Consider the following 13,454-nt stretch of genomic DNA (forward strand, 5'->3'; position numbering starts at 1 on the left):
CTAAATGTAACTCTTAAATACCCTCTTTCTTCCTGCTTTGATGAGAATTCAGAAACCCTGTGGCCAGTTTCCAGCAGTGTCATCAATGTGCTATTTGAGTCAGGGAAAAGTGTTGAACGACTCAGTGCCTTATTTTATTCTGGGAATCCGAGGTAGATAATGCTTGTTATTGGCAGATCAGAGGTGGCAGAGACCATGACTGTTGGGCTTGCTCCAGTACAAGGCCTTCACAAATGTGATGAGGCAGGATTTTGAGAACAGGAGGAGAGTGAGCAAGCACAGGTGAAAGTCCGCTGTGACAGGTTTAAAGTCACAGGCGCTGGGAGTACCTGGGGTGACGCAGCTTTGGGAGAAGCGACGTGCAAAGCTGTAGCCATTCCAGGGTTATTCTGTTGCCTATAGAGCTTCTTCACAGGGGACAACACAGTTTTAGAATTCCAGCTATGCTCGAAACACACTTTTCTTTTTGCCTTATACAAAAGATGTCTGAGTTTAACACTAGAGGGTAAAGAGCAGAGGCATCTTTTCTCTATACAAATGCTGAGAATGCTGCTGGATGAAACAGTGTTGCCACACATGGCCTTATTACCCTTTAATCCACAAAGAAGGATGGGTTTTGTGACATCAGAGAAAATGTTATGGGGACTTCTATATACAGTCACTTTTTTTGCTGTCTGCCACTAAGAGAATATCTGACATATCAGTCCTGAGGCCCTGGGCATCTCAATATTTTTATATGGCTTCTAAGTCTTTGTATCCTGTATCTTAACTTTATTTTCTCTCTCAGAAATCTGACCAATTCATCTTTAGAGTTTTCTAAAAATTGCAAGTAACTATTTCTTAAAAAAAATAACAGGGTTTCTCCACCTCAGCACTGTGGTCATTTGGGGTCAAATGATTCTTTGTTGTTGGAAGTCATCCTATGCCTTGTAGGCTGTTAAACAACATCTCTGGTCTCTACCCGCTAACTGCCACCAGCATCCCCCTGCCCTCAGTCCTGACAGTTAAACATCCCTCCAGACAATACTAAATGTCCCCAGGTAGACAAAATTGCCTTTGGTTGAGAACCACTGGTTTAAAATGACTTAATGACAGGTTAAATGAATAAACCTTGTGTTTAGAGTGTTGAAAACAATTCTGTCAGTGGTAGAAAGTTACACAGGAAAACAAAAGGGGTGTCTTCATGCAGATACAGCATTCATAGATATCTAACGAGTTGCCAAACCAAGTCCTCTGAAAATGTTAATGGGAAGTACCTTATCCAGGTGTCACAACACCCTGAATTTGCAACCAGCCCACCAGGGAGGCACCAGCTATGATGCCACCACCCCCTCCAACACACATACACGCACACACGCACGCACGCATGCACGCACCCATGCATGCGCACACGTGTGTGCGCGCACACACACACACACACACACACACGCACACCCCTTTCCAGTTATTCCCTAACCATCCTCTGCAAAATGCATGGCATTCACCCAATATGAAATAGCCGATTTTTAGATAAGAGGACTATGGGGATGAACATTTTTAAAAGTACTGTTTATTTAATGCAGCATGACTTAAAATGGGCCTGTAACCTGACAAGTGTACTGGATGAGGAATGTTCAATTTACCAGTTCGAACCAGCCAAGTCCTCACATGAACTTTCCGAGACCCGGCTGAGAAGCCTGGGAAAGTATAACTAACCACAAACCCTCAGTGTTTCCTCCACCTGATTCCTCCTCCCCAGCCTTAACTCCATTACCTTAAGCACTCTTCTAAGACCCACTTAATGCTCCAGACGTATTATAAAATCTTAGCCGCTGACAGAATCTACAGCCACCTCAGCGCACCAGCTATATACCTGCTTCCATGTCAACCAACACTGAAAGCAAAGATTCTGTTCTATTTTTAAATATATTGAGCATAGAAGCAGCTTGATATGTCTTTGTAAAGGATGGCTGTCACCCAAATTCAGTTATTCTATTTTTAATCAATGATAATAGACTTTGAAGTCAGATACACCTGGGGTTCAAATCCCACGTCTGTGTCAGTGGTGTGATTTGGGGAAAATCACTTAGCCTCTGTTAAACTCACTGTCAGCACATGTAAAATGAGAATCACAAGAAGAGCACCTAAACAATAATAGGTTGTTTTGAGGATGAGCGTGATGACGTATGTAAAGCATAAGTGTTCCAAGATGTTGGCCGCTTTGCTGTTACTATTACTGTGCTGAATCTACCATATTCATCCTTCACTCACTGCTCATGAAACACTTATTCAACACCTTCTGTGTGCTGGAAAAACTCAGTAAATATTGTAAAATGGGCTTTCTTAATGACTCAATAAACATTTATTCAGTGCCTTTTATGTGCTGGGTGCTGGAAAAACTCAATAAATATTGTAAAATTGGTTTTCTTAATGACTCGAGATTTCAACCAAACAACATTGAAGTGTAAGAAGTGTCTCTGCTGGTAGATAAAAAATAAGTTTATAGTGCTTTGTATGAATCCTGGCACATGGTAGGTAGAAAATGTTACATGAGAATGGTGTCGCTGGAGGTGGCAACACTGAAAACTAGTTGACTTGACAATCCCAACTCATTTTACTTGCTAGAGTAACTGCTTCCTTTCTCCTCATAAGAAATCATTCATTTTCAAGTAAATGAGTACTGATCTTGTGAGAAAGAACTTCTTTTCTCAAAGTAACACTTTAATAGGTGCAGATTAACATTCTTTATTATAGGGTAGGCTTATAATAAAGAGTCTAGAGTCTGGAAGGTAATTTTCACTGCTGCTGCTGCTGCTAAGTCACTTCAGTCGTGTCCGACTCTGTGCGACCCCATAGATGGCAGCCCACCAGGCTCCGCTGTCCCTGGGATTCTCCAGGCAAGAACACTGGAGTGGGTTGCCATTTCCTTCTCCAATGCATGAAAGTGAAAAGTGAAAGTGAAGTCGCTCAGTCGTGTCCGACTCCTAGTGACCCCATGGACTGCAGCCCACCAGGCACCTCTGTCCATGGGATTTTCCAGGCAAGAGCACTGGAGTGGGGTGCCATTGCCTTCTCCAATTTTCACTAGTGAAAGGTAAATTAATTTTGACTAAATTATAAGTAAATACCAGAGTAGTCAGGTGTAGAAGTTCCCATAATATAAAGAAATCAGAGGTATGATCAGAGGTAAAATATAATATTAAGAAATCAGAGGTAAAATATAATATTAATAGTAAAAAACAACAACAACAACAACAAAAAAAAAACCCTGCCTACTATTTTATAAACCTACTTTGTAAAATAAAGGTAGACCTAGCCCTTTGGTTAAAATAAACGCATTCTTTTACGTTTTACATTAGGTGCCATTTTCTGTGGGAAATAGACAGGAAAAAACAGGTTTAGTCATTTACTCTTCTTTGTCATTCATTCTTTCACAATCTCTCAGTATTTCAACAGAGTTTGATACACTCTGTTATGGGTCCTCAGGGCCTTAATTCTCAAAAAAAAAAAAAAAAAGCCATTTGTTTTCCAAATATTGTTTTTCCACAAAATAGGAAGTACCTAACTATGATTAAAAAGTCTTTTGGTGACAGCAAAGTAAGAACCCATTATGCTTTCAGGCCAATAATCATGTTAGCATGGCCTAAACCAAGTTCAATGAGAAATTAATTTTCCTGAAGGGCTGTCCTTACCTCGAATATGTTTGAAGGCTCGTTGTTGTACTGATTAGATATTATTTCTGATTGGTCACTGCACCACTTGAGTCCACCCAGAAAGCTGTCTGTATCCAAGTCGTTCACGTCTAGTTCAGAAAGGTCAAGTTCAGGAAGATCTGGGCAAAGAGGCTGGTCTTCACCAACCAGAGCAGCACACTGCAGGAGGCAGGGAGAAAAAAAAAAAAACACACACAACAAACTTTCATTAACTGCAGGAATTTATTAAACTGTAATAGCATGTGATAGGAATTAAGCCTGGTTAATTCAACGACACCACCAAAGCTGGTTTCCAGGGTTTTAGTCCCTAGAAAAAAACATCCTAGACTCTTTAACTCCCTTTGCTCCCAAAGGATACATTGCCAGAACCATTCCATCCCAAACTCTACCCCCAAATCCATGGTAAATGCCATGCTTCCATGAAGTCATCTGATTTGTCCAGTTAGAAATAAATTTAGATTTGTTTGTACCTCTTTGAAAGCACTTACCAAGTTTCAAACTGCTTTCTGGTTAACTATATGCAAAATTTCACTCCACTCTTTTTTTAAAAAGAGAATAAGCTCTTAAAAAATTATTTATTTATTTGGCTCTTCAGGTCTTAGTTGCAGCATGCGGGATCTTTTCCTTGTGTTATGCGAACTCTTAGTTGTGGCATGTGGGATCTAATTCCTTGACCAGAAATTGAACCTGGGCCCTCCTGTACGGGGAGCACGGAGTCTTATCCACTGGACCAGCAGGGTAGTCCCAGAGTATAAGCACTTTGAGTGAAAGTTGCTCAGTCCTGTCTGACTCTTTGCAACCCGATGGACTTTAGCCCACCAGGCTTCTCTATCCATGGGATTCTCCAAGCAAGAATAGTAGAGTGGGTTTCCCTTCTCTTCACCAGGGGATCTTCCTGACCCAGGGATTGAACCCAGGTCTCTTGTATTACAGGAGGATTCTTTACCATGTAAGCCATCAGGGAAGCTCTTTGAGGGAAAGTTAAAAATTTGATTTCACCTTGGAATTGCCATCACATATAAGAGAGACAAAATAAATGATTACTAAATGAGAAAAAAATAAGAACTATACCAGGAAAACTCTCCACTTATGCTCCTTTTAACTATTATAATCCATATAATTCATTTAGCAACTAATGATGCAGAGTCCTTTAACGTGTCCATGGTTCTCTTGAATTGTTATTTAAATCTTTTACTCTTACTTGACTTTTCATGAGCTTCTGAACTTCATCTTAAACAGATCAAAAATAAGTCCCTTGAGATGAAGGACAGAAATCACATTTCTTATTATCATTGTATCTTTCACTATGTGTAACTAGCAAGTCTTGTGTGCTCACGTGTGGGTCTGTGGATGGATGTATACAACTGGGATCACCTGATGTGTGAACAGAAAAACCACTCCACCACACAACAACCATATTTTTCTTCAACATTTATATTTCGCTCTAAGTGAATTCCAAAGAATGATTTTTTTCTTTGGAGTTTTAAAAAATGATTTCAATATATTGAGAGGCTTAAAACACCCTCTACTGTGGCTGGGCTGCTTGTCACCTCCTTGTATACAGTAAGTGGTCTGTTAACTGTCCCCTACGGTGGCTTTTTGAGAAAGTGGACCCTCTTCCCAAAGAGGCGGATTTCTACTTTGAATTGGCTATCTGACCACTAACAGCATTGCAATCTGTGAAGAACCCTGCAGAAACTGCTTATTGCAGGGATCTGGTGATATCAGAGCTATAACGACTAATCCACCTGCAAGCCGAGGGGTCTCAGTTGGCAAGCACACCCTCCCAGGTGTCAACCCCACGGCCCTCCCTTCCAAGGTCAGGAGAGATGCTGGGGAGTTGTTCCTATCCAGGCAGCAGTTGGGCATGAAGCTGAAGATGCTGCTTGACATTTAGATTTTGAATAAAATAAGTTCTATGCAGATTTTTTTCTCAAGCACCCCTGTCATCCCTGGCAGGCTACATTACACGGGTCATATGCAGCAGTGTGATCGTAAGCACCACGCTGAGAAGTAGGTACTGGGTAATGGAGTCAGCAGTTGGTAAGGGGAGGCTGGGAGGAGCCTGAACATTCCTGCAGTTCCTCCCTAAAACCACCAGGCCCCAGAGAGATCCTGAAAGGCAGGCACAAAGGTAATGCCAAGGAAGAGCAATCACCTCCACTGCGACTCTTTCCTTATCATTTTATTGGTCTTTCCTTTTTTATTATTGGAGTTATCCCAAAGTTACAGGTCGGTATACTAAACTAGGTTTATAAGTAAGCTGGGCTGAAGAGAAGGTTTTGTTCTGGTGCAATGTTCTTGCTTTGTTATGGGTGTAACACATCCCAGTCTCTACACTCGCTCACTGCTTGTCCTCCAAATACAATGCACACAGACAATGCTAACTCTTCTACAACATGACCAATTCAGAGACAAGGGGAAAACTTTTCAGTGGTACAAAAACTCCTAGGATTGGGGGAGAGTCTTTAAAAAGCAAAAGCAACAAGAAAATAAAAAAATAAGTTAGATAACACACTATCTGTGCATTTGGTTTACATTCCTTTTGTGGACAGCACACTCTAGAACCCATGTCTTGGAATGCTGACACTGATTTGGTAGACAACTTCTTGCTGTCTCTCTCTTTAACAGCCCTCTAAAGGCATGCCCTCTTCAAAACCCTTCAACCTTTCAGAAATATGTATTTTTCAGTAACTTTTAAAACCACTGAAAAGACAGATCAATTTTTTTTTTGCATTTTACTCTGCTGTGATTCACATATTTCTTTCCTTTCTTCTCTCTGTCAGTTTCTCTCATTTTTGCTCTTCTGTTATGGCTGAGAAATGTGCATATGTTGACGTGTTAATAAAATCAAGACTTCTGAACGTGGCATTATCCTGATAATCTAAAACACATTAGTGGTAGCAAGTGTTCCTGTTATTAATTCATATTTGGTCTTTGGATGATGCCAGCTTAACAGTCCGAGCCCTGTAACTGTCCTCATTTGACACGCTGGTATTTACTGCTTCCCTATACATCTGTAACAGGTGTGCTTTATGGCAATTTACAGAGACACATTCTACTGCCTCTCTGCAACTATGACAGCTATTTCACAACCGCAGCCTTAATTTTATAATAAGATTTAAAAGGAGAAAGCAGTCACTAAACACAAAAGGCTAATTATTGTACGTTATTTCACCCCAACAGACTTTTCTCTTAGTTAAGGAGCAGACAATAAATTAGCTTAACTGCACTGATGATAATGAATCATTATAATTAAGCATAATTCTCCATTAACCTTTTGGAGGTTTTTGTGCCATTGATGGTAAATTTTAAAGAGAGGGAGAGCAGAAAGAGTGGACTTGGCCACATTAATTATATTAACGAAAAAAGAATCTTACTTCTTAAAAAAAAAATTAGTCAAAGCAAGGGAGAGAGGGGAGGGCAGCGGTCAGTAAAGAGTGACAGTCTTAGTGGAGTGTATGTCATCAGAACTGTCTCTATCAATCTTAGTAACCTTATTGGACATCACCTTCATTAAACTGTGAAACACTGGGGACTCCGAGTAGCTACAGTGATATAGGCCTTTATTAACCAACGTGCTGTCTTGTCATTATGTGCAAAAGGGCATAATACGTTTTAGGATGACAGCAAACATTAATGATTCAAAAAATGAAAGCGGCCTACACTACCTGCTGCTCGTAATATTTGAGCCTGGCGGAGGTGATTCCCAGGGCTGCTGCCGCCAAGGCTGGGCTGCTAGCCGCCTACTGCCTCCGGTGCAACAGAGAGACTGGCCGGTCTCAGCCGACCGACCGACAACTCAATCCACGGCTAGACAATTAGCCCGAGACCTCGCCTCCCTAGGCACAAAATTAAAGAGCCCTGTTCTAAACGGTTCTGATGCTTCTTTGAATATGACTGCAGGAATGCCAATGATGAAAATAAATCTTCCCTATTTCCATATGATCTAGTTCCTCAATCAACTCCTAACGGCATCAGGAATAATACATGATGGAAAAATGAAACTACAGCAGCTGAGACCCACAGTGCCAGCCAGACAACCACCCACAGGATACTCCAGCTACTCGAAGACAATTAGGACTTTGAAGCCACTTAGAACCCTGACTCATAATAGCTACAGGATATATGAATTATCCATATTTCTCCCACCTTACCAAGAAATCACAACAAGATAAGAACAATTACAATCCGCAAAAATGCATCTGCCAAGGCAGGAGAGGGCAGAGGAAGCCAGCATTTGCAAACCCAGCGAAGAGTTAAGAATCCAGGGCATGCCTCGCTAGAGAAGAAAAATGCGTTCGCAGACAGCCTTGGCCAAATTATTTTCACTTTAGATGTGTATCGCCGTACCACATGGACATCTTATTTAATCAAATCACGTGTAGCCCTTGATCCTCCCCTTACCCTACGTGCCCCCAGCTTCCCAGAGGAAGCTCTCTCAGCCCTTTGCCAGATTCATTGTTAGCCACTCAGATCCTCCCTGCAATTCAATTCGGGTCCATCTCACCAGAGTCCACAGAAAGTTTCACTTGTTTCCCAAGTTGGCCAAACTTTCCGAGAACATTCCATTGTGTTGAATGCAAACATGCCGCCGTCCTCCGTCCCCCCCGCTAGTCACTCTAGACTCCAGAGATTACGAGGAAACCGGCTTGCTTTTTTTCTCCCCCTGTATGAATTGTAGCCAGCAGAGACTGTGGAATTGATGTATTGCCGTCTATTTTTACACAAGCAGCGAGCAGCTCCACACACAGTCCTGCATAAACTCTATTCTCTCTCCGGCTTCAGGCAGCTCTCCGTGGTACAGACAGTTTTAACCATTGGCTTCCCTGCCTAGATGCTAATGGAAAGCCTTGCACCGTAAAGCAGGTCTTTTTTTTTTTTTTTTTTTTTTTTGCTGGCCAAAGCTTTCAATCACACAGAGGAGTTTTAAAGGAATCAGCTTTTGTTGTTTTGTGTTCTGTGGGAAAAGCAATCTAAAATAGCCCAGCAGGATTATTTAGGATTTTCTGAGTTCTCCGTCTGATGAACAGAGAGAGAAGAAAAAAAAAATCCGGACTAGAGTCAAAACTGACTAGATTTGAGTCCATCCATTTTAATATTTTTATCTTCATCTTATTATAAATAGAAATGGCATTTTTCCAACCAGGCCACTAAACACCACTGGAAAGACTTCAGCTTCTGATTCATATCAATATCTTAGAGCATAAATATTGCATATGAGTAGAAACAGAGCCAAAGGCACATGGAAAGAGTTTCTAACTGCAACAGATCCTGATGACAGCAGCTAAGCTTTGATTTGTTCAAGGTATCTTAGAGTCGCCTTAAAATAGCAAACTTATAGGAGTTAAGATAAGATTGAGATTCTCTTCCAAAAGCGCCTGCCCCCGGCTACTTTTCTGCCTCCTTTCCTCACCCAAACCCAAGCCCTTCCCCCCCTCACAGGAATAATTGCATCGCGAGGGAAGCTTCGGTCCTGGCTGCAGTGCCGAGCCCAGCCCCAGCTCACCTCGATGTCACTCCATACAGAGTCCTGGTTGCACATGTCCCACGCCATCCAGCTCCTGAATGACGCCAATCAAGCTGTTTCAACTCCAATCCACAGTGACACAGAGCACACACTCATGCAGGCAACCAGCCCCTTACTGAGAGTGAACTGAAGGCACCTGTCTTACTACAGTCCCCAGTCACATGACAAAGCTATTAAAAAGTAGGCTGGGCTGTCACTCACCCAGCCTCCCTTCTCCTGTGCTGCTAGCTGCTCAAACTTGTGACGTCACTCAAAGGCAGCCCTCTGCCTCAGTGAAGTAACGCTTAAAGAAAAAAAAAAAAACGGAAAGAAGAAAGAAAGAAAGAAAGGGAACACTTGGACTTTTGGGGCATCATGCTGTGACTAAAGCCAGCTTTGAATGCCACCAACTCTGAACAGAGCCCTGACGATATAATAACTAAAATCCCCTGCAATCTTTTTTTAATTTATTTTCCTTCCAAAACAAGCAAGTGGCAAAGCTCCCTATTTCATGACAGAGTAACTACATTCTTAGCTCAAATGTGTACTCCCTCAGGACTCAAATTTGAAGACATCCAAGTGAACTCGGTTTGGGACTAAAGCAAGATAGTATCACATGATGCATTTTTATGAGATATTTTCTAACTGGGGGAGTGTTTGAAAGCAGAGGACGAGGCATAACTTTTTTTTTCTTGCTTATTTAATCAACAAAACAGACTGTATTTCTTAAGGTATAAACAAACTCCTCCACGCAGAAAACGGCTGTCCCCGTGGCAGCAGGGAACACCAGCTCCCGAGAAGTGTTACTGCAGTTTGCTTTGCTCCATATAAGGAGAACAAGCAACAAAATGCCATCCTTTCAGGGTCCTTCAAATTATTTCCATTTCTCTCATAGTTCTCAGAAAGCAAGTTAGTAGAGACAGTCGCTGCAGCTTGGGCCCAGATCAGCTTAGTTTCCAGCTGCCTTTACCCGCCCCCCATACATGCAGCACTCCCTCTCTAACTGCCTTAGGGTGCCTTTTTGAATAAACACTGGATTCCAACCCTAGTGCCCTGGGTTGTGCATTTTGCCTGTGAGATCAAGAATGTTCATGGAGTCGGGGAAAAATACCAACATGTTATTAACAGAAATATTCATTTCTTGAGCTTTTTCATTTTTTGAATTTTTCAGCTTTGAGCCTGAGACAATGAGAGCTAAAGCAGGTGCAACTGTTTTAGAATAACACTACACATCGAATCCATAACAAATTCAAGGTACTAGACAACTCTGGGAAACACTTCCCACAACCCCACAGTGGTCCGATTTAACCCTTCCAAGTTCCAGAGTGATGTACACGTGGTTGTATATTTGTGAATAAACTCCATATACTTTTAAAATCAGCTCGATTCTTTTACTTGATAATATTTCATCTGAAAAAAAGGTTCCCCAGGTATCTAAAAATAATTCTCAAGCACTATTTGTTTAATTTTCTATTCTACTAAGTTTAACTTAATGAATTCTCTATTGTCCTTCCCTTTATCAAGGAAAAAATGGTGATTTGCTCTAACTATAAAGTCACTCAAATATTAAGGGGAAAGAAAAAACAACCCAAAAGCAAACAAACAAACAAAAAAATCAGACTGTTTCTTCTTTCAGATCACAACTCTTTTAAAAAATTCACTTACTCTGATATCTGCAACAAGTTGCTAGTATATTCCTGAATAACGTAATGAAATTGACAGTTTGTCATTACTGGACATAAAAAGATGGCCAAAAGCATTGACATTTTAAGTTAGCTGAATACATTTCACTGGCACATTTTGCCTCTTACAAAGAGTGGAAAATTACCGTAGTTTTAATTTTCTAAATCAAGAAAGAACAGGAAAATACAACCTCAGGAAGGCTTTTATACATGCAATTAGTGGCATTACTCTGCATTCCCCACAAAGAAACACTAATTTTCTTCACAATTATATTCTGATTTAATGTAAAACTATAGTAAATTATTAAAATGCAGGGCAAAGGTCATTGGCTCTGCCCTCAACACAGTCAACTGTGAAATAATATTGGTCACTTGACCAAGAAGAGCTGATGTTTATTCATTATTATCAGGTGATCCCTGTGTTATGATATTCTCTGATGGTTTTATTTGTGTTCATTGAATGCAAGGCCTCCATCATATATGTGTGTGTGTACATATATTTATGTTAATCTTATTTAAATCTTTTAGAGACGTTCTTTACGCTGGAATACTCTGTATTATTGCTTTTGATATTTGAACCTGTTTACATTCTGTTGTCAGGGCTTTCTTGTTTGTCTTTCTTGCCACCTAGTTCCACTTTTTCTTAATTAAATCAGCACCTACTGAAACCAAAGGTGGATGTGTGTGTGTGTATACACAGTTCCTTGGCACATTCTCCCTCTTACAAATAATGGAAAATTATACACATGCTTTTTTTTTTCTTACTATCACAAAGAGAGAAAAAGCGTTAGTGAGAAGTCAAAACATTGAAATGATTTATAAACTACAGCATACCACAATTTTTCTCGCAAATTTCTATGACTATATACACATACAAATTTTTCTAGATCCTTGGGGCAAATTATAATAACTTCCACTATCTTTTTTTTGTCTCAAAAAGATAACTAATGAGAGGGATATTTTAGAGTTCTTATAATTTGGGTGATTAGCTCTTCAGATTAAAGTTTCTCTTATGTCCAGTTTTTCTTTTCTCAGGAAAACAAAAATTGTCAGTCACTCATCAACCTTGGTCTTTCCCAGGAAGTTTCTATATTTGATTCCCCCTCTACCTTGACTGTTTCTCTTCCTTTCTCCCTGTGGCCCTCTTTTTACCCCTTCATCAATTCTGCCTCCATGATTTCCAAATGTTTGATTTCAATCAACAAAGATCTATTGAAACCTTACTGCGTCCACAGCAATGTATTGCAAGGGCTTCCAAGACAGCATATGTCATGGACACAAGGGAACTTACAATTTGGGGGATGACAGACATTAAAAATGGAGAATAATCTTATATGAAAGAAGCAATGCTATTTTCCTCAATATCCAGATTCCTGTCCTCCTTAAAATATACCATTTCTAGGTACAAGGTCCTTTCACTAAACATTAAATGCACACCCAAATCAACCCCATTTTGTCTCAACAATAGAAGGAGGTATTTATTAACATCTGTTGAGTACCTATGATGTTCCATATCTACACAGAGCTTGGATTCCACCCCAGTGGATTTTCTCTGCTCAGAAGTTCTGTTAACGTTTCTCAAGACTCCAACATAGGTGGAGGCAAGAGGATCTATCCTTAAAGTTGATAACAAAAGAGAAAATAAACCTTCAAGAGACTAATTCAATTCTTCGGAAAAAATATAACTAAGAACATAACATTTAGGTTTCAATCCCCACTCCTGCCCCAAATTCCAGGCTTTTGCTCGCCTCCATATTTCAGACAACTGTCATTTCTAAAAACTAAATACAGTCAAACTGAATTACCCAAGTAGACAACAGCAAAGACAATTGGTTTGGATCTAATTATTACATGTATAGGTGAGAACTCAGAAGTGAAGAGTTAGCAGCAGAAATATCTTTTTTCATTTGTTTTTCTAAGTTTATAATAAACTACATAAGAATAAATTTAAGGCTGAAAATCTTCAAGAAAGAAAAAGAGAGAAGAAAACCTACAGCAGAGCTTATAAGGGCTAGACATTGAAATCAGCAGTTTAGATACCACATTTCAATCAATTTAGTCCTCAAAACTATACAATAAATATGATCTGTGGACCCATTTTATAACTGAGAAAAATAAGACAGAGCCAGGATTTTAGATACAGATCTCTAAAAATCCTCCTTGGAAGACTGAAGTTTCATACATAAGGTTAACATTCATTCTCAAATCAAAAGCACAGCTAAGTCCCCTGAGGCAAATTTATAACCTAGAGACTGTCTATTTTATGGGAAACCAACATTCCTGGGAATGCTACCTGCCTAGAAAGGAAAGGGATCTGCCCAGGATGGCTAGTATTTTTAAAGTTAATCATTACTAACAGGCATTCAGTTGCTGGCTTTTAATACCTGGAGGGGCTCATTGATCCTGAAACTCCACGTCAGTGTCTGAGCACGTGCTCTGAGCCCCTGGGACGTGCTCGAAGCTGTGGCTGTGCAGGGCACAGAAGCTGGTAGGAGGGCAGCGTATAATAAAGGCCCCTAGACTACAGCACTCCAAAATGAAGTCTTGTTTTACACAAAACCACCATGGTGA

At 40.4% G+C, this 13,454-nt stretch overlaps 1 protein-coding gene across 2 annotated transcripts in view; it reads right to left on the minus strand.

The window, feature by feature from the left end:
• Positions 1 to 13,454, minus strand: part of PPARGC1A (PPARG coactivator 1 alpha) — a 121,204-nt gene that overhangs the window by 97,944 nt on the left and 9,806 nt on the right. The window contains 2 exon segments of one of the 2 annotated variants that reach the window (NM_001285631.1): positions 3,672 to 3,851; positions 9,202 to 9,277. In NM_001285631.1, coding sequence (NP_001272560.1) covers positions 3,672 to 3,851; positions 9,202 to 9,249 — 228 coding nt within the window. In that variant the 5' untranslated portion in view covers positions 9,250 to 9,277. 2 annotated transcript variants of the gene reach the window in all.

Source organism: Capra hircus, chromosome 6 (genome assembly GCF_001704415.2).
Source record: "Capra hircus breed San Clemente chromosome 6, ASM170441v1, whole genome shotgun sequence".
Classification (NCBI taxonomy): domain Eukaryota; kingdom Metazoa; phylum Chordata; class Mammalia; order Artiodactyla; family Bovidae; genus Capra; species Capra hircus.